General features: G+C 41.7%; 2 protein-coding genes across 4 annotated transcripts; one reads left to right on the top strand and one right to left on the bottom strand.

Moving 5' to 3' along the window:
* The first annotated feature begins 914 nt into the window (after window positions 1–914).
* LOC117578170 (uncharacterized) lies at window positions 915–18,604 on the top strand. Of its 2 annotated transcripts, none has more exons than XM_052008123.1 (2): window positions 915–975; window positions 17,193–18,604. In XM_052008123.1, the coding sequence occupies exons 1-2, from the start codon at window positions 930–932 to the stop codon at window positions 18,458–18,460; spliced, it is 1,314 nt and encodes a 437-aa protein (XP_051864083.1). In that variant the 5' UTR covers window positions 915–929; the 3' UTR covers window positions 18,461–18,604. The 2 variants fall into 2 exon arrangements, with proteins under 2 accessions (XP_051864083.1, XP_034119352.1); XM_034263461.2 differs by lacking the exon at window positions 915–975 and adding an exon at window positions 16,116–16,257 and having other exon boundaries at window positions 17,193–18,602.
* LOC117578169 (uncharacterized) lies at window positions 8,723–11,846 on the bottom strand. 2 transcript variants are annotated; one of them, XM_052008121.1, is made up of 2 exons: window positions 11,803–11,846; window positions 8,723–10,247 (listed from the first exon to the last, which is right to left on the bottom strand). In XM_052008121.1, exon 2 carries the CDS (start codon window positions 10,166–10,168, stop codon window positions 8,840–8,842), a length of 1,329 nt encoding a protein of 442 aa, XP_051864081.1. In that variant the 5' UTR covers window positions 10,169–10,247; window positions 11,803–11,846; the 3' UTR covers window positions 8,723–8,839. The 2 variants fall into 2 exon arrangements, with proteins under 2 accessions (XP_051864081.1, XP_034119349.1); XM_034263458.2 differs by lacking the exon at window positions 11,803–11,846 and adding an exon at window positions 10,880–11,441.
* Window positions 18,605–21,515: the final 2,911 nt, after the last annotated feature.

The following is a 21,515-nucleotide window of genomic DNA, read 5'->3' as shown; positions in this document are numbered from 1 at the left end:
AATTGCGGAGTCAGTTGGCGTACTGAAGAGTTAATAACTTTCCAATAAGAGAGTGTTTTTAGTTTAAACAGAGTCCGACTAAAATTGGCTCAACTCTTGAGTGTCGAGTGTCAGCTGCGAGGGCCACGTGGCCACGTTTACCGTGTGTGTGCCACCGAGTTGCAAGTTGCAAGTTGCAACCTCAATTTGGGCACATCAAACGGGCGACTAACTCATCTAATTGAGCCGCGACCTTTTAGTGCTGAACCATAGCGCTAGTTTTTATCGCTAATTGCCATCGGAGTTGTACTTCTAGGTTTTTTTTGTTTGTATTTTCTTTTTTTTGTACAATTTTGACTGCGTCATGTCACATGACGATTCTTAAGCACACTTGCAAACACTTATGGCATAAAACAACAGCTAAGGAAAAACAAGTAGGAAAAAAACTCACGCATATCGATGTCGTAAGAAGAAACACATTGAAAGAGGGAGACAGAGGGAGGAAGAGAGGAAGGGAGGTGAGGAACGTTGATTCTGACGCCCGAAACTCAAATCGAACCCTTTCCCTTTCCCTTCAAATTTATTGCTCAATTTATATTTGCTTAGACTGCCAATAGTTCAATAATTCATAATGCGAGCCATCCACCTATCGAATGTCCTGGGAGATTTACATAAATGCCATTTGCATATACAGACTTCTTCGACTTCTTCGAGACTCGGGAGAGTCGATCAGATACGGCAGCTGTCGTCCTGCCCTCTCCTGCTCTTCCGTCCCGTTGTCCCATCATCATCCTTTGCCTCTTTGGCGCGCGAAAGGTGTGAGCCCATGTAATGGAAATAGATGCAAATGGAAATCTTTTCTTCAAAATGGTAAATGCAATATGGAAATCGAGATGGAGACGGAGAAGGAAAATTTGGGAATGAAATGAATGGTAATGGAAACTCCCTAGATGCCTAGGCCGCACTGTTTTTGTTTTTCCCATCTTGTTGTGATATGTAAGTTGATATATGATATTTGATTTTTGGCTGTCGTCTTGCCCCTCGACTTCTCTACTTCAACTTCAACTTCAACTCCAATTACGTGTCGCCCTCCGTCTAGATGAAGGTAGCTTATTCTACCATATTTTTCGCATTTGCAGCTTTTTTACTTTTTTTTTTGCAACAGCTGCCTGTCTCCTGAGTCGCTGACTCAGACCAAAAAAAACAAAAAATAAAGGGTCCTGCGTCTATGCAAAATAGTTAAAACCCCGCCTGGGCGTTTAGTCAGGCCTATCGGCTTAGGCCCTGACTGACTGCCATATGCAAAGTCCACTAGACAGACTCGGGTGTTTTAACTTTAACCGAAGCGTAACGCACGCCACACGCTATAGCCTGGCAACCCTGGAGAGTTACTTACTTATGATACTATTCTCCAGACAGAACGAAACACTTCACTTCCATTGTAAATTTGTTTGCGAAATCAATTCGGGACAAAATTGAGATCGAGGGTGACATTTTACATTTTATATATATGTGATAGTAGAGTTGGGGGGAGGAGGGTAACTCAGAACTTAACCCTAACACTGCATCTCTTTTGCATTCTCAAGGCGTTGAGCGTCGTGCATTTTCTTCATTAGCGCAAATGCGGAAAATTGCAAAGGATACAAAATCTTAATCCATCCGCTCGTCATTTAAATTTTTGCGCACTTCAACATAGGGTTGGGTAGTGTCAGGATCAGGGTCATACCCCAAGTTTAAGCTGTTTTCTTTTCTCTCACGGCTCTGCCACAAATCCTATCGAAAGGGTTTTTACTCACTCACTCACTCGCGATCTCTGTCAAGTGAGCCGCACTTAATGAACTGCATAGCGCCCCTCTCAAGAAGATCTTCTAGATTTCTGCTCTGACAGTTTGCAATTGTTAAAATAATATTTTCGGTGACATGACAGTCAGAAGGGTAGTGCAAAAAAAAAAGAAGCGAAAAGAATAGAACTCAGTGTGGAAGAACAGAACAGAAAAAAAACGACCTGACCCAGGCCCATAGATTTGCATTAATGATATGCTGCTGCAATGATGTGCCACATTTATCAGACTGACGTCTTATCCCGCTGCTCAAGCTATCTGCAAAAAAAAAAAAAAATGAAGGTATCGCAGTAATTATTGCAACCCATCGATGCATGATGATGATATACGCTCTGATCTTCGCTCTAAAGGATCAAAGACATATGCAGATCAGTGACTGCTCATTGATTGATCATCGTTTATCATTTATCATACAGAGCAGCGGCACATATAATATTATTCATTTTTCTGTTGGCAACAGTTCAATTAGCTTTTTCGAAATTTAAATAAAATTTTAATTAATTTTGCAATTTTACTATGAGAAATTGAATTGGATATGTTTTGCATTCCTCGATATACCAAGTATAGCTTTTCGGTGTATCTATTTGGTATATTTTATGAATAATACCTCACTATGAGAAATTGAATCGGATGTATTTTGCATTCCTTGGTATATTTTGAATGTGGTACTATATCGATATACCAAGTATAGCTTTTCGGTATATCCATTTGGTATATTTTATGAATAATACCTTAATGTTTTTTTTATACCCGCTACCCATAGGGTAGAAGGGTATTATAACTTTGTGCCGGCAAGAAATGTAGAAGGAGGCATCTCCGACCCTATAAAGTATATATATTCTTGATCAGCGTCAACAACCGAGACGATCTAGCCATGTCCGTCTGTCCGTCTGTGTGTCTGTCCGTCTGTCCGTATGAAACACTGGATCTCAGAGACTATAAGAGATAGAGCTATAATTTTTTTTCGACAGCTTTTGTTATGTTTGCACTCTGATAAAGTTTGTTTCAAATGATTGCCACGCCCACTTCCGCCCCAGCAAATAAAAAAAATCGAATAACAAGCGTACTTTTAAAGCTAGAGTTGCAAATTTTTGATATATATATATATAATAATTACTATAGTAGTTATGATTCCTGAAAATTTGGTTGCGATCAGATAGCTTTCTTACTTGTTCTTTTATTGTTACAGTTGAGCATACTTTACTGTAGCTTTCTTACTTGTTTATTTTTATATGTTAAGTTCAAGTTTATTTTATTTTATTTTCTTTGCCCTGTTCTTGGCTGACAGCAGTTGCTTTGCATTTTGTTGAACATGTGGCCAACAGCTCAACTGGTCAATGGATCAACTAGTCAACTAGTCAACTGCTCAATTGGTCAATTGGTCAATTGGTCGATAGGTCGTTGAGCCAGCTCGTTGTTGACCTTTACACCTGCTGTCGAGAGCTGGCCAAATGCTGATGAGTGGTTAGAGCTGCAAATAACATGTTATATGAAGTGTGTTTTTGCCTTAAATTGGTCTCCTTTCTTTCGGTTTTTCGTCTTCGTCTTCGTTTTTATTTTCGAAGTTTCTCTTTTATGCGAGTGCGCGGGATGCGTCACAAACATAATAATTGGGGGCCAAGGATGTAGAGCAAACGGAGACGACAGGTTTTGCTTAACAGCTATTGAAAATTTATGGCACGCCGAGCACAACAGGTGAAATTTGAGTTTAGTTTGTCGAAGGATACGGCTTGTTAGAGCCTTGCAGACTCGACTAAGGACTGAGGCTAGGACATGCATAGTTAGCGCCTTGATAATAATGGGCGTTATTAGGGATGCGATTACAAGATGCAACACAAAATATAACAACACCAAAAAAAAAGAAAAAAATACTGTCGAGCGACCCGCACGTCCAACACATCGAACTCAGGACATGCCAATCGAAAGTCCTTTCTTTCCTCTCTTGACAGCACAGTCGCCATAACGGTTCTTGCTGACAGTGTCCTGCATATAGTACTTTCTGCCAATACCCTATAAATATCGTTTACAAGCGGGTAGCAGCGATCTGATGAGATTCAATAGCAGCAAAAGTTTTATGTATGCACATTTTCTTGTCTTTCAATAAATTTCAAATGTGTTTAAAACACAAGAGTAAAGAAATTTTGTCTGCGTTTTGCTAAAGTTTATTAATATTTATGAAAATATCAAAACTCAAAACAGTGGTCGAATAACTTGGGCCTATATTCGTTGATTATAACAAGAATCAATGAATGTAGGCTGAAATTATTTGTTCGCTGGTTTTGCATGTTCACATTTTCATATACTATATTATATATTATTGAATTAATAATGATATATATGAAATTCTTATCATTAAAGATGATTTAAAAAATGTTAACCAGCTGAAGTGTTGAACTTTAAATCGATTTTTGGGAGTAATTGTACATCTTTTGAACTGATTTCAACTTAGGAACAGAACTGAACTAAATATGTTATACGTACAATTTCTACATACTTTGGCAGGGTAATTAAACCTTCAACTAATATCAACATCTTAAAGGATTCAACTACATATGTATGTAGAAAATAACGTAACGATCTGCAATTCGAACTCATCTACTAAACCAACCTCAAAACTATGGTAATTAAGATTTCGAAAATAAGTCGCAACATTCAGCTTATTGCGAAAGTATATTTAATTTTGTAAACGTTGTTTTTATACGATGACTAATTATATTTCCATATTCTTAAGTTATAGATTATAAATAGATTGTTACAGCTTACATCGAACTTTACAAGGTAACTGTTAGACTGTTGGAGTTATAAATTAAAAGCTTTCCAGAACTTTTTCACATTTCCATTTTCTTAAGTTAAGTTACTTACAGGGTAAGTGTTAGTCCACACTTGTTTTGAGTTTCTTGTTGCACATGTTTACACATTTGCACGTCGAGTGACGTCGACTTCCTGACAACAAACGCGAGTCAAAGACAGATCGACAGGACATGCAGGACATGCAGGACTTAGCAGCAAGCAACCGCCCGCTCGTTTGCTCGATCGTTTGCAGTTTCGTCCTGTCCTGTCCTGTGCTTGGGTTGTTTCATTGTTTTCGCCAGTTTTTGCAACTGTTTCGCCCGCGAATCGCGATGGCAATGCGGCGATAAGAGGCCGGAGGACAATGACAGCCAGGGGAGTGGGGCAGGGACAGAGGCACGCGTGCGTGGCCAACGCGACGCAAGCGGGCGGCCAATCTCTCTCTCTCTCTCTCTCTCTCTCTCTCTCTCTCTCTCTCTCTCTCTCTCTCTATCACTCTCTATCTTTCTCTCCATGCACCTAGCGAGGGGAGTGAGAAAACGACAAACGACAAAAAAAAGTGCGGGTCGAAAGGTGCGTCAAGAGTTTCGACTCGACTCGAGTCGAGTCGACTCGACTTTTGTCACTCGCTGCAAAATCAAGCGGGTGCACTGCGTGTCTATTGAAGTAGATGGATTGGACTTTGTTGCGGATAGTGCAATGTTTGTTGCTGTTTCAATTTACAGACACGTTTTGTGGCACTCGACACGAACGTTTAAATCGCAATTAGAGTTGAAAGTGTGCCCGCTTTTACGAGTAATGGCCAACACATTTTCCACAATTTTCACAAACAAAAGTGTGCCATCAAATGGGTTTTTCAATCCAATGCGAGTGAGAGATCATCGTTTTGCCATTGTCCAGATACCTCACACCTCACTCTATTAACTGCAGCTCCCCCTCGTTCACTTTAGAAAAGAGATAATAAGAGAAAGAGTGTGAAGTGTGCTAAATCTGTAGGGGCGTTTTCACTATAACATGAATTCAATTGATCCTCAGCTGATCTCGATTGAATTGTATTGCAATTGAGTTGCCAAATGTCGCTGTCTATTTTCAAGCACTTTCTAGAAATTATTGAACCCAATTCCAAAGTGTTTAACACATTTGATAATTGCATTTTCAGCTGGGTTCAAGATTCGAATCTTTTACTGTCTGACTAACTAACAATAGAATTTTTTCGATAGGTGCATAAAAACTATTATTATTTTCTTTTTTTAACATCGAAAAGTTCTTATATCAAGATTTGCAATCTTCTTTTCCAACTAGAATGAAAACGTCTTCTTTAATCAAGGTTTTAATCTTAAAATGCAAATTTAGCATAAGAATCTTGATTTAAGATTGTTTTATTTTAAGATTGCAAATCTTGATTTAAGAACTTTTCGATCTTAAAAAGAAATAATAATGATTTTATCAATCTAGATTTTTCTTTCTCTGTATGCATTTGAAAAATTATAAATAAAGTCGCAATTTTAACTTATTAAATGTTTTGCTATTTATTCTGAAATTTTTAGAATAGTTTTGAGCGCATTCTTTTTGAATAAATTGAAATTTATAGTCCCATGGTAATACATTGTTATTAAGAATTTTGACTACAACATTTTAACTGAATTTAAGTGACAACTTCGCTAGATGTTTTAAAGATTATTGTGCTGAACATTTTTCAATCTCCCTTTATATAATACATTAAGTGAACTTTAATCACCGGTTGTTAGTCATTAAAGTTAAAATTCATAAGTATCGCTGGGCACCTCGATTTCGAGCAGTTCATGTAGTTGAATTATAAACCGTTTCAATAACAATCTAAATAAAATTAAAGAGCTGCCTGTTAAATGAGACGGTAAGTCTGTGGAGTGGCAAGACGAGACGAGAGTTACCTTGAGTTAAGTTGAGTTGAGTTGAGAGTCGCATCAGTGACAATGACAATGACGGGGAACAAAGAGGCCATCATTAGAGAACCAGATAATAATTGTGCAACTGCCCAAAACAAGTAGAAGTAGAAGTAGAACATATTATACATAAGTAGAAACAGAAGTCAGACGGACAGACGGACAGACGGACGGACGGACAGACGGACAGACTGAACCGAACATAAAAAGTGAAATGAAAGGTGAACGCATAAAAAACAATGATGTACGCGTAGTTGGTTGTTGTAACCTTTTCTGTGATTTGCCTTTGTTCGTCTCCGCTAAAAGGGAAAACCAAACCTGTCCCCGTCTAATAATTTGTGCGCTGACCGGAGCCTGTCCGGAAGTATGTTTTTTTTTTTTTTTTTTGGGAAAAGGGTATGACATGAGGAAAATACCTGCACAATATTTGTGTTGTTCCGTCTTCTGTTTTCTATTTTTTATTTATGTTTTTTTGTCGTTGATCTGTTGAGCTGACCTTTTGGCAATTGTGAACTCGCATCAATGTCCAGACATATCACATCATAAGGTACTTATGTATAATAGTTTACAGTTGTTCCATCAGTCCCAAACAGATGTCTGGCCAGCTCTTTCTCCTCCTCCCTCTCCCTCTGTCCAGAGTCTTGGAATGCCGATGCATGTTTTACGCTCTACTGAGCATTACCCTGGGAACTGATCTACATACGAGTCAGACAGGGAGAGAGAGAGAGAGAGTGCGAGTGAGAAAAGTGTTAACGCTTTAGTTAGCCCATCTCTATTGGGCTTGACCATTGCAAGATTAAGACAAGGGCTCGGCTCATGGGATAGATGCATTGAATTTACATAACCCTCCGATGTTATGACAGCTCATTTAACGCCGGCCCAATTATGAGAACTGTCGCTTATTCCCAATTGAATGGCCAATGGGCCCTGAAGATACGCGTCGCACACACACACCTGAATCCTCCGAAAACTTGACCAACTTCTTGAGCTAATGAGGGACGTTTACCTCAACATGCTAATTTGCTCAGCTGTGGGAACTACTTAAAGACTCTCATTTAACCCAATTTATTTGGCTCATTTCGCTGGCAAATTGGTTTGCGATTTCCAACTCCACATAACGTATTCGAAATTTTGAAGGCTTTACAGGTTTTATTCAACATATGACAGAATTTCGTGTATTCCTTTCTAATTACGTGTATGAAGGATTTTTTTTAAAGAATGCATTTTAACTGGTTTTTAGTTGTATTTAATGAAGTGTTTATTGGGTCACAAAGAATATTTCTAAGAGTATCTTTTATATATTTCAGTTATATTATGTAATATTTAATTTAAGTATATTTTATTAATGCATTTTTATAATTATATTAATGTTTATCATTCTTTTTGTCCTTAGATTTCATGGCTTCATTTATACTATAAGTGTAAGTAGTACATTATTTATTATTATTTTCTTAATATATTTCAAAATCCCATATCGTAAGATCTCGCTCTTCAATTGAATAACTTTTATTTTTTGCTGCAATATTATTTTCTTTTTTCTCTGCTGATTTCTTCTTACTTTCAAGTTCTTTCATTTTTATCAGTTAGTTTCTTTAGTTTTATTCCGCAACTTAATTAGAGCTGATAAACCTGCATTCGTTATTCGTTTCATAAGCTCGTTCAACTGTTGGCCATAAACTTGGTTGGCCCACATAATATTAACCGCAAGCCCCTCAATTAGGTGCTGATATCGTTCCCTCTTTCTCTCTCTCTGTCTGTCTTGGTCTCTTTCTGGGCATTCTTGGGAGTTATCAAGGCATAAAAACGCCCATTACGACCCAGACGCTGTGGGAAAGACTTGTTCTTGCAGCGGGGTGCGGAGTGTGGCCCGTGTATTCTCCTTTCGTTCCTTTGCTCGGTCTGGAAGACTTGAACACTTGAAGACCATGCGCCACGCATCGTTGGACTTTCAAGAGGTTGTTTTGCATTTAATGCTGGTTCCTTTGCGTCTTTTGTGGTTTAAGCAAAGTCGTCATAAAATTATGAAGGCAACACCACGATCCATTGCACGATTCTTGAGTCAGGTAATCGGTGTACTGTGGGAATGCCTCAGGAAGAGTCAGGAACTCTGAAACTCTGCTCATTAAGAAACCCATTGAAAACATTTCCATTTCCATAATATAATTGTTTAGTTTTTATTTCTCAAAAAAAAATGCTCTTAAATTAATAAAAAAAAGTAAAAAAAAAATGATGTTATATCTAAGTGATCCGTGTGGGATTAGTTGATCCATGAACCCTGATATGAAGTACTGTATAATTTATGCGGAATCAGCTGTCGTCGTTGAGCGAGAAACTTAGACGTCGCTTAGTCGCATCCCTCGCCTCCGAGTGCAGCCAAATCGCATCCAGCTTGCAGGCTGCCTCCTGCTCCTCATCGCCCAGTCCACATCCACGTCCACGTCCCAGCGACAGTTCCTCCTCCAGATCAAGCTCACAGTCACTTGTCGAGTTGTGACCGCTGTCGGGACTGATGTGGCGCTGCTTGGAACGCGAACTGCAAGTGCTTGATGTGGATGTGGCATGTGGCAGCTTCTTCTGGGCGGAGCGTGAGGCAGCCGCGAGCAGCTTCTGCGCCGATTGCCTAACGCTCGATGAGATCTTCGTGGTGATCTTCCGCTTGCGTCGCACCACGCGCTGTCTCCTCAGCTGCAGCTGCAGCGAGCGGCGTCCCTGCTTCACTCCCAATCCTGACTGTGGCTGTGGCTGTGGGGAGCACACCTCTCGCTCCTCGTAGCCATCTGGATTGATGCTCGATCGAACTGGAGGTGATGATTGCCAGTACTCGCGGAGATCGCTGGCTGGATCGAATGCGGGTCGATAGGTGGGCGAGTGGACGACACCAGTGGAGAGGAGACGTTGTTGATGTTGATGCTGGTGACGATGTCGCAGTCGCTGGCGACATCTAGGACGACCTGCTGCTGCTCCTAATCCATTTGGTGGCTTACGCGTGCTCTCGAGAATGGCATCGATCATCCGCTCAAGCGTCACGTCGCCCATTTGTGTAGAACTCAAGGTGGGTTCCACTGAGGGAGCATCTCCCGCCTCTGTTGAGACGGAGGGCAAGGGTTGGGGAATGGACTTCTGCTCGAGGTAGCGTGGCTTCTCGAAGTAGCTGTCGGGGATGCCGATGCCACGCAGGGCGAGCAGAGGTCCTGGAATGATGTTGTTGCTCTGGTTCTCCTGGTTCGTCCTGTAGCTGGGCGAATACTCCGCCTCAAAGGTGGGCAGCGTGGATGCGTAGACCGTTGTTGGCTTCAGCTGAAGCTGGCTGCGGCAGCGTTGCATCTGAGGAGTCGTTGTGGTTGTGGTTGTGGTCTGTAGTGGCGACATGTTGATGATGTTGCTCAGATCTCTGAGCAGTGGCGTCCGTGTCGAGGCAGCTGGCAATGGAGTGGAGGTCGAGGTCAGCTCGATGTTCTCCTTGCCCAGGCCAAGCGGACAGTGACGCTTCGCCTTGACGCGCTGCATCAACAAGGGCGTCGCAGTGGGGGAACGGCATGGGGAGCAGGAGGGAGTGGGGGAAGTGGAAGTGGAAGCAGCATCGGAAGCCTTGTCCAGGTAGGAAGGACGTGGCTGGTTGACAGCCCACTTGAGCATCTTTTTGGTCTGCTTCTACAGTTTATTCGACTTTTTTCCCGCTTCAGTTGGTTCCTCTTTAGTGTGTTGTGGGTGTCGTCTGCAAAGTGCGGGAGGAAGAAAAGTGGTTCGGTTAGTTTCGCGCTGTTGAATAGTGCGTGCGTGTGCGTCTGAGTGTGAGCGTGTGTGTGTGTGTTTGTCTGTCTGTGTGTGTTCGCGAATTCCTTTTGTCGTTTAGTCTTTTGGCTTTTTGGCTCTTTGTTTGCATTCATTGGCAGCCTTAAGTTGCTGGACGAGTATTTTTTGGCGCGCTTTTTGGCTCTTGCTCTATCCATATATGGATAAAATACACACACACAAAATCAACGAAGCGGCAGAAATGAAATCAGAACAAGAATTCAACAATTTTTGTGTTGTATAGTATGAAACACCGCCCGCCGCCGTAGGCTTTCGAATGAGAGTATTGGCATCCCTTTTCATTCCATTTACATGCAATTAACTTCCCAATGGGCTGCTGGGCGAAATACCCCCGTTTTGGGAAATGTTGGAAATTGCATTGAATTTGATATGCACAATTATGTTGATGGAATGCAAAACAACATGGCATAGAAGTGTGTTATATTCCAAGGAATTCCAAAAGCTCATGCTGAGCTTCCAAAGCGGCATTTGTCCAAGGTCCGTTCGGATTTGTATTTCGTTTTTCATTCAACACTTTTTGCTTTTATTAATTACCTTTTTGCACGATCTGTATGGTTTGCTTTTTGTGTATGTCACAAATAAAAAAAATAAATAAATAAAATATTTGCAAATTGCAAAGTGAGATTTGTGCCGACTACGCGATTGATTTTTGTTTCATGCGATTTTCGATGCGTTGCGAGGCGAGGCACGTGCGTTCTGTTCGAATAGCAATTGCAGACTGATTTGACTCTCAGCACAGCGTTCGCTTAGCTGCGCGCACTGAGAACGCCGGCTCTGCTAATGCAGTAAACGTGTTGCGTGGATAGCCGAATGGTGAGAATGAGAGAGCCCAAAACGAGAGAGAGCACAGGGCTAGAGAGTCAAGGTGAGTGCGCAACTGCAACAGTGTTTCAATGCAAAAGGTAGTTCCGCATTGCAGAGAGAGAGTGAGGAATAGAGCGAGAGTGGCTTAAGCGCAGGCGCAAATCTGCATACGTACGTGTGGGAGTGTGTTGGTTGTCAAAGGAGTAACAAGTAGAGTAAAAGAGTTATAAGAACGAGCCAAAATGAGCGCTGCTTAAGTTTGGCATGGAAAATGTTGATTGATGTAATAGTTAAAAAAAAAATGAATTAATAATACAAATATATTCCAAGCAAGGACAATGAAATATCACAATATAACATTTAATTTAATTTGATAATTTTCGTGATCTTTGCTGGCAGCGCTTTAGGGCAGTATAACAGCTTTGCCAAAATAACTGTCATATATGTATATGACAGATGTTCTCCGCTATATCTTACACACATTTTGCACAACTCGATGTAAAAGATATGCTATCTTGACCATGTTAGCAGATTACATTGTTGCCATTCAGGGGCCCAAAACATTGGCCAAAAAAAAAAGAAAAAAACAAAACAAAAACGAAAACTCACACGCAGTTGGTCAGTCAGCGTCAAGGTGAATGGCGAGTACTCACAGTATGGCAAAAGAAGGTATCGTCTGTGGTATCGTTTCATCTATCTTGATATCAGTCCAGTATGTGTGTGCGTGTGCGTGTGCGTGTGTGTCTCTGTATGAGTGTGTGAGCTTAGCTGCGCCAGCTGCTCCTTTGCTGCTTACGCCACAAAACATAATTTTCAATTACCTTTCTCGCAGCGTGTGGCTCCTTTCACCTTCGAATTTTCGCCAAGAAAAGGACAACACACGCACACACACACGCACACACACAGACCATTGTACAATTAAGCTCATTGTTTATGGGACAAGCGCCGACGCCGTCTCTGCCGACGTCGCTGCTGCTGCTGCTGCTGTTGCTGAGAAAAAGAAAATGTTGTGGAAAATTGTGCAATTGTTTCGCAATTTATTGGTGAAAGGGCTCGGCTTCATCCTGCGACTTCGACGACTTCGGCTCTTGGGCACCGAACTTCCTGCGTCGATGTCCCCGCAGCAACGTCAGCGTCAGCGTCAACGCCAACTGCGACGCAAACATTTCTTTCTCTCTCTCTTCATTCAGTGGAATGTTTATAAGCGTAAATTTATGAGACTTCTGAATCTGGATCTCGCGTCTCAAGACAGCTGTGCAGCAAACAGTTATTTCTCTGGAAAGAGATAGCAATATATTTATGTATAGTATAAAGTTAGAGCAAGACTTTATTGCCAAAAACTTCCTGCACGAGAATTTATTGCGTACTTGGTCGAAATCAATTGAAAGGATTTCTTGCAATTTCTATTTCCGGATGGAGACCACACTGAGTGTGGACACTTGGCTCTCAATGCAATTGATTCTATTCCATTCAACTATTATTTCCCAGCTGAAGAACTATATAATAGTATTATCTCATCAAGTATTTTACGACCTGTCTACGAGAAGTTGTCAGCTATTTACTAACAATTGCATTTCGGAAATTAAAGTAAAGAACTTTTCGGTTGGTTCATAAATAAGTTAGTTTTTTGCTTAGTTAGTTAAATTTCTAAATAATAAACGGAATTTAATAGATTGGTAACTCTTTAATGTAAAAACAAGTCAGAAAGCTACAGTCGAGTGTACTCGACTGTGAGATACCCGCTACCCACTTTGAATAACAGAAATAGATTTTGCGAATATACTGCAAAAATACTGAAAATATACCAAATGGTATATTTGGTATATCGATACAGTACCGCATTCAAAATATACCATAGACGGCACAATATTCCAGATAGTCTTTCTAAAATAACTTCGACAATTTTTATTTGATCGCAACCATATTTTCAGGAATCATAAGTACTATAGTAGTTATTGTATATACCAAAACTCGCAACTCTAGCTTTAAAATTACGCTTGTTATTCGATTTTTTTTGATTTGCGGGGGCGGAAGTGGGCGTGGTAAAAATTTGAAACAAACTTGATCTGCGTGCAAACATAACAAATGCTGTCGAAAAAAAAGTATAGCTCTATCTCTTATGGTCTCTGAGATCTAGGTGTTCATACGGACAGACGGACATGTCTAGATCATCTCGGCTGTTGACGCTGATCAAGAATATATATACTTTATAGGGTCGGAGATGACTCCTTCTACCTGTTACATACATTTCCTGCCGGCACAAAGTTATAATACCCTTCTACCCAATGGGTAGCGGGTATAAAAATTATATAGAAGTTGTACTTTCAATAAGTTTGAACTTTATTTATGAGATAGTTTAATCCCTCTCAAGATTTATGCAATCTTTTCGATGTATACAAATAATTTAAATAAGAAAGAGAGAATATGAATTATTTCAACTGTTTTTTTTATGCTCGTAGTAAATAGGTTTCATTATATTTTAGTTGTAATACAAAATTCTCAATTCTCACACTTTTAATGCGTTCTTAAGATCTACTCGAGTTTGTAATTTGCTCTCTATCTATGCAGATCCTTAGATTGTGCGTAACAAATAGTCCAGCTGTGTTTTGTTGATCGCAATTTGGAGCAATGAATAAATCTAAAAAAGTGACAGAACTGAGAATAAATCAATAGAACGGTCAAAGAATGGTCCGGTTTCAGAATCTACCGATTGTCCTGAAGACCGCGCGCGCTCTGTTCAAGAGGCAGCTGCAGCAAGGATCCTCACAATAATCTGTCGTCTTGTCAGGCATTGAATCAAAGCCAATTTAACGCATTGGTCACTATAACGCCCCTGCCCCAGGCGCGAGAGAAAGAAGGAGACGCAGAGGGAGAGGGAGAGGGAGAGCGGGGTTACCGGGAAGATAAATTAGGGCATGGGCAACGCCTTGAAGGGAATCCGTTCGTTGCCGTTGTCGTCTAATAAATTGCCCAACAATTGTGCAATTTCTCATACACGAAAATTGCGAAAAATGTTCTCCGATTTCCAATTTCCAATTTCCAATTTTCTCCCGACTTCACGCTCCGATTTGCTACCGTTTTTTTTCCTACCATTTTCTACATTATTTATTTATTTTTTGTACTTTTCCTTGACGGGCGTTTTTCCTCGCACACGCAAACACAGGGCGAGAGAGAGAGAGAGAGAGGGGACATCAAGGACATCAAGATAAGGTAGGCAAAAGGACGAGAGGTAGGCTAATCTTAAATCACACGGCTAGCGCCAAGAAGTATTGTAGTACTCCCTGTCCCGAGAAACCGAGAAACCGAGAAACCGAGAAACAGCTGTGTGGGATTAAGAGCTCGTGCTACCTTCACCCTCCCCTCCCCTCCTCCCTCTGCTGCGCGTTTTACCGTCTTGGCCATAATTTAGAATCTCAAACGTCGTCCCGCTTCGTCTCCCTCATATCATACGCATACACATATCCTGTCATATCCCCATATATAATATACAACTCATACTTTTCTCAACTCGTAGTTCCCTCAGGCAATGTCGGCATTTTGTTCTTCTCTTTTATTTCTTGTGTAATTCTCGGTGATTGATTTGAGAAAGGCGTGCGTTTCATATAAATTAGATATCAGAAGGCCATTTGTATGAATTTGTTATACAAATCGCTTAACACAATTTCAAGAATCGAAAATATGCACAATTATTATTAGGGACATTTATTGAAAAACTAAACGGGATAAAACGAAGGAATTTGACAAAATTATAGAAATACAAAATACATTTTAAAAGAATAATGCCCAATTTCTATTTAATACAAGGTTTCTTATAAAAATTCCTAATCTAATAAAAGTTGAACCCTTTTTTTTTAGGAAAACACCTCTTTAAGAGACACAACAAATCAACGAGTATAAAACTATATAAGTACAATAAATTTACTTATTTTTTAAAGTAGAAAACTCTTTTGAGATGAGAGATATACATATATTATATCTAAGATATATTCAAATATGTAGTATTAATGGACATTAAGAATTTCTTTTAAGGATTCTTATTCCAATTCCAGTTTACAAGTAGTTTCAATATAATCTTGAAGGTTGTTAAATCTTAAGAAACTTCTCTATACTTTATATGTTTAAGTAGGCTAAGGTAATTTCATTGAACAGTCAGAATTGAAACTAATTCTGCTAGTCTCTCGAAATGATCAACGACTTAAGAAGATGGATAGATGGAGTGGATCTAGTAGATCTTATTCTGCTGGCCTTGATGATCTCAGGCATCCTGGTGATGAACGCTATTGAGGATGCATTCAAGAGTTATGTGCTACTTGCCACAATGGAATATTACCTGGCGAGGAAAAGTGAAGTGATTTCCTTGGATGCTAACGTCGCTTTCACCGTGCTGATCACAGCAAGCGCATTGTTGTTCCTTGGCATGAATTGGCTGCGACGTTCGCTCTGGCGGGAGTATGAGGAAGTTGCAGAGGCGAACGATTACTTCCTCAACATATTCAGAATGCACATGTGGCAACACTATGTTAACCTTGCGCTGCTCGATGATAATGACAATCAAATGATTGCCAACGATTGAAGGCAACTGCTTTCAATGTTTATTTCAATTAAAGTGCGTGAGTTCAACTTGCAGTTTCCAGTTTCAATTCAACTACACAACGTGATTGTGATTTGCATTTGGTCGCTCTCACATTGTCTTGCGCTCTCGCTGCATGCCGGCACAGCAACACAAGCAACAGCAGTAGCGCAGAGAGAGATAGAGAGAGTGAGCGAGTGTGAGAACGAGAGAAAGCGCGTGTTCTTTGCGTCGGTGGTTGTTGGTGCTCTCAACCAGAGCTGAGCACGCAATATGCCGTGCCAGCACAGAATCAGTAACATTGCGTCTGCTCAACTGACAGCACGTCGTCGTTCCAACGTTCCGCAATATAATTCTTTTTTTTTCGTTTTTTTGGCGCATTGCTTACCACCAAAATTTGTGTTTCGCTATTTTTTTTTTTGCTGTTCCGTGTGCCTGGGAATATTACGAAAATTATTTGACTTTGCCGTGAAAATATTGTGCATGTGAGCCAAAGTTCTTTTTTTTTGGCATAAATCAAGAAGGAGAGAACGAAAAGGTAAAGATAAGACAAGTGCAAAAGAGAGTTAAAACTTAGTGGAAGCAGACAGTCAACGAAGCATGAGAAGCGTATCGAGAGTGTGTTAGTGTGCTGTGTGAGAAACTTAATTAAAAAAAAAAAAACACCCCAACCCCAAAAGTCCCATTTCGAAATGCAAAAATCATTGCATAAAATTTCGTATAATTTAAAACGCGTGCGCCGCGTTTCGCTTGCGCTTCGGCTGCCCTCACTTCGGCTTCAGCCTCGGCCTTAGCTTCGGCTTTGGCTTTAGTCGCGCACTTCGATACTGGAACTCGAAAGTCTGGAAGTGGAAGTGAAGTGCGCTTAAGAGCGAAACGTGGCGGCAAAATGCGCAAAATGCTTTTGGTCTCGAGATGCTCAAGAGATTTGCAAATTCAATTCCACTTTCCACTTGAAACCATTTGCGATATATTTCGCGTATACACATACATATATTCATATGCATATGTATTTGTTGAAATGGCCAGCAACAACACTTTTAACCACCCAAAAATACGAGACAAGGGCGACGACGACGCAGCTGGAAACGATCCAAACAGCAGTTAGAGCTTTTCACGTTTTTATTTTTTTTTGCGCGCGCGCCTTTGCCTTTGCTTTTGTTGCGCGAGCTTTCAATTGTTGTGCGCCGTGTTGCGGCGCCTCTCAGCTGCCTTCGTTTCAGTTTCAGTTTCAGTTGCCAGATGAGTGCGAATTTGAAATCCTTGCGAAAAATCTCAGGAATCTCGGCAAACTCGTTTCCTAGACAAGTTCAGCTGGTTTTTTCTTTGTCAGCCAGACAATGAAAGCCGCTAGACGTTAGACGAATTCACTACTCGCTACCTAACTAGCCAGATCCGCTTCCATTTCCTCTTCCATATCCATTCATCCTCATCCTTGACTATCTACAAGTTTATCCTCTTTTTTTTTTGCAGCTGCCAAGATGCTCAAGTGGGCTGTCAACCAGCCTCGTCCTTCCTACCTGAACAAGGCTTCCGATGCTGCTTCCACTTCCCCCACTCCCTCCTGCTCCCCATGCCGTTCCCCCACTGCGACGCCCTTGTTGATGCAGCGCGTCAAGGCGAAGCGTCACTGTCCGCTTGGCCTGGGCAAGGAGAACATCGAGCTGACCTCGACCTCCACTCCATTGCCAGCTGCCTCGACACGGACGCCACTGCTCAGAGATCTGAGCAACATCATCAACATGTCGCCACTGCAGACCACCACTACAACCACAACCACAACGACTCCTCAGGTGCAACGCTGCCGCAGTCAGCTTCAGCTGAAGCCAACAACGGTCTATGCATCCACGCTGCCCACCTTTGAGGCGGAGTATTCGCCCAGCTACAGGACGAACCAGGAGAACCAGAGCAACAACATCATTCCAGGACCTCTGCTCGCCCTGCGTGGCATCGGCATCCCCGACAGCTACTTCGAGAAGCCACGCTACCTCGAGCAGAAGTCCATTCCCCAACCCTTGCCCTCCGTCTCAACAGAGGCGGGAGATGCTCCCTCAGTGGAACCCACCTTGAGTTCTACACAAATGGGCGACGTGACGCTTGAGCGGATGATCGATGCCATTCTCGAGAGCACGCGTAAGCCACCAACTGGATTAGGAGCAGCAGCAGGTCGTCCTAGATGTCGCCAGCGACTGCGACATCGTCACCAGCATCAGCATCAACAACGTCTCCTCTCCACTGGTGTCGTCCACTCGCCCACCTATCGACCCGCATTCGATCCAGCCAGCGATCTCCGCGAGTACTGGCAATCATCACCTCCAGCTCGATCGAGCATCAATCCCGATGGCTACGAGGAGCGAGAGGTGTGCTCCCCACAGCCACAGCCACAGTCAGGATTGGGAGTGAAGCAGGGACGCCGCTCGCTGCAGCTGCAGCTGAGGAGACAGCGCGTGGTGCGACGCAAGCGGAAGATCACCACGAAGATCTCGTCGAGCGTTAGGCAATCGGCGCAGAAGCTGCTCGCGGCTGCCTCTCGCTCCGCCCAGAAGAAGCTGCCACATGCCACTTCCACATCCAGCACTTGCAGTTCGCGTTCCAAGCAGCGCCACATCAGTCCCGACAGCGGTCACAACTCGACAAGTGATTGCGAATTTGAGGCAGAGCAGGAGCTCGACTCATTTGGAGTTGTCACAAAGCGTCGGCTGAGTTTCTCCTTTCATGAGGATGCGTTCGTGGAGAAATGAGGATTCCCGCGAGGGAAATCTAATACATTTTGGCTGTCCAAATAATTTATAAAACATTTTTTTTTTTGGCACATTGTTATTTTGTTACTTGAAGAAGAAATTCTAGAAATTTTGTTTAATTAAATTAGCAAATTTATTGCTAAAAGCGAATATATTAATTGCCTTCGTCAAGTTCACATTCCAAATTAATTTTAGATATAATTTTAAAGACATTTTTTTTTCGCCGAATAAAGTATACTATTTCGATTTTATTGAAAACAAACTCTTTTAAGTGTATCTTTTATTTAATGGTCTAAGATTGTAAGACTCTCAGTTAAGTTGGGAAACTTTAAGCGACTTTGAAAACCCTGTCTCCTATGATTCACATATCGCTCTTAGGTTCAAGTGCTGGTCCGATTAGTCGGTAGAGATAAACAGTTGTAACCGTTATAAATCCAAGTCAAAAGACTGCAACGTTACAAATTACGTACACACGGTCTGACTAAATGAAATTTGTTGCTGTATCAAAGGGTCCTACCGGAGGGTCGATGTCTGGGAACAACCCTAAAAAGAAGTAGGATATGCAGAGCCATATAGTACGACAGCCAGTGTATAAAGCATATCCTGTCTGTCGTTTACATGGCATTTATCACACACCTGTGCTGAAGTCGCAGGAATCGCAGGATAACATTCCGTCAGTCGTCGGTAGTAGCTGCTACTACCTTGTGGTATTTCACCTTTTGGACAAAACGTTGCAGCATTTGCATAAATTTGAATATGTTTTGGGTTACGGTTTCTCGGTTTTAGTTTCGGTTTCGGTGTTTTTTATTTCTGTTTGGACTGCGGCTTGTTGGCCAGCGAGCCGTAACCGAAAACTTATGCAAAATATGCTCTATGGAAAATGTTTGACAGCCCAACAGCTGGTCTCTGGTTATTGCGTGGGTCGTTAGCTTCTGGCTGCCGTTTACTGCCGACTCCAGTCTCCTTAAATGTGCATTAAATATGCCTTTAAGTAAATGCCATTGCCATTGCCATTGACATTGCCATTGTCATTGTCCTGTGCCGTTTGCTGTCCATTGTTGCTGTGCGCTCAATTGACTAAACCCCGGGGCAGCTGCAGTCTCGCACATTGCTACTGCCACGACTCCATCTTCGAATCCTACTCCTACTCCCACTCCTACTTCTGCTCCTTGTTGCTGCGGCGTCTTCTGCTCTGATTTTCTTTGAGCTGTAAATGTGTCACACACAAGAGCACGAGGATCCGAAGTTCCTGAGTGCCGCAGTCGCAGTCGCTGCCGCTGCGTCGGCGTTAGCCTGCCCCTTTGTCTGTCTGTCCGTCCGTCTGTCCGTCTGTCTGCCTGTTGGCACACCTTTTCGGCAATTGCGCCAAAAATTGGATAACTAGCTACAACAAATTGTGCAAGCATTTATCGAGGAGTCACTTCTATGAGATACCCTGTAGTCGGTAAAATAGCAGCTGAGATTGGTTCTATAAATGGATGTCTCATGATAGTTAATGAAAATGTTTGAAAGTATGTCTGAAACTCAAGTGAATTTCAAAATTTCCGTATGGATTTTCCTGATATATTCCGAATATTTTGGCAATAATTTGGTATAAATTTAAATAATTTATAAAGATTAGGATTAAACACAAGTATAATTCAAAATATTTCGGCAAGAATTTATTTATATATTGTGTATTATATACATATATTTTTCTTAAATAGTTTTACATAAATACATTTTTTTTATTCAATTTTTAAAATGTTTTGTTTACTAAGTGGTTCTAGACTTTTCTCAAGTCTTTTATTTTAGATGCATCAGAATATCTCCTTAAATTAAGTTATGTTTATCAATATTCTATGCTTCAGCCGAAAAGTTTTAAGGTCTGCAATTATTCTATGTTATAATTTGATCTCTTCAGACTTCTGAACTATTCTCTATATTAATAAAAAATATTTCAATGAATCTGAGTGTTAAGCTACCCATTTTGTAGATTTTACAATCACAGGGTAGCACAAATAAGCAAAAAAAAAGGAACCTTTGAGCTCAGGGGACAGCTGTCAACAACGCACGAGTCTTTGTGTGTGTGTCTGAGATGGAGAGAAGGAGAAGAAGAAGAAAAGAAGAGAGTGTGAGAGGGAGAAATATAGAGTGTGTGGGGGTGTGAGTATGCAGAGTGTGTGTTGAGGAGGCTGTGTGGGCACGTGGATGCAGTTGAACACCAAAGCCAAAGGTACGCTCGGAAGGTTCTCAAGTGTGTGGCAAAAACTGGTTGAAGTGCCCGCCGAGTGGAGTGCGCGGAGAGTGTGGGGTGAGGTGGAGTGGAGAGTGAAGTGGAGAGTGCAGCGGAGAGTTGCAAATGGGTTGAGTGCCGAAAGCAAGAGGAAAGGAAAATGCATCGACTACTGTAACTGTATGTGCTGCAACTATTTGCGATATTTGCGATATTTCCCAGCGGAGGATTAAGCGGAGAGCCAAAGGTTAAGGCAGCTGGCCAAATGAATGGCATAACGCTAACGATAAGGATCATCAAGGAAGCTATCAAGACGAGCGGGAAGATAAGGCAACTCAATCAATGTCAGGGAGCGTGGAAGTGGAAGCAATTGCAACTGTCAATAAATGGAGCAGAGGTAGAGAGTAGACAGAGAAGAGAGAGAGAGAGAGAGAGAGCGAGCGAGAAAGGCGACTCACACTAATCCCATGCGACGTGCGCGATAAGTTCTTAAAGGAAGCAGCTCCTTAGGCAGGACCTCATTTCGCCAAGCTATTTGTATTTGTCAAAAGGCTCTGATTTCCTAGCGTGAAAGAGAGGCCAAGGGTGTGTGCGACAGAGACAAAGCGAAAGAGACAGAGCGAGGAAGACGTGAAGAGACGAGGACGATTAATCAATGTGACGTGTGCGTATTTTTCGTCCTTCGTTTTGAATTCTTCTTTTTTTTTGGTTTTGATTGTTTGGTCGGCTTTTTGGGACATCTTGCCAGAGAGTTTTCGAGTTTCGGGTTTTTGCGCGCCAAACTCTGAAAATGTCTCCCTGTGTCTCGTGTCCTTTGCTCATTCTGCTCTCATTCTGTCA

Source organism: Drosophila albomicans, chromosome X (assembly GCF_009650485.2).
Source record: "Drosophila albomicans strain 15112-1751.03 chromosome X, ASM965048v2, whole genome shotgun sequence".
NCBI classification, from domain to species: Eukaryota; Metazoa; Arthropoda; class Insecta; order Diptera; family Drosophilidae; genus Drosophila; species Drosophila albomicans.
Note: the sequence above shows the minus strand (reverse complement) of the source record. Positions and strands in the feature narration are given on the sequence as shown.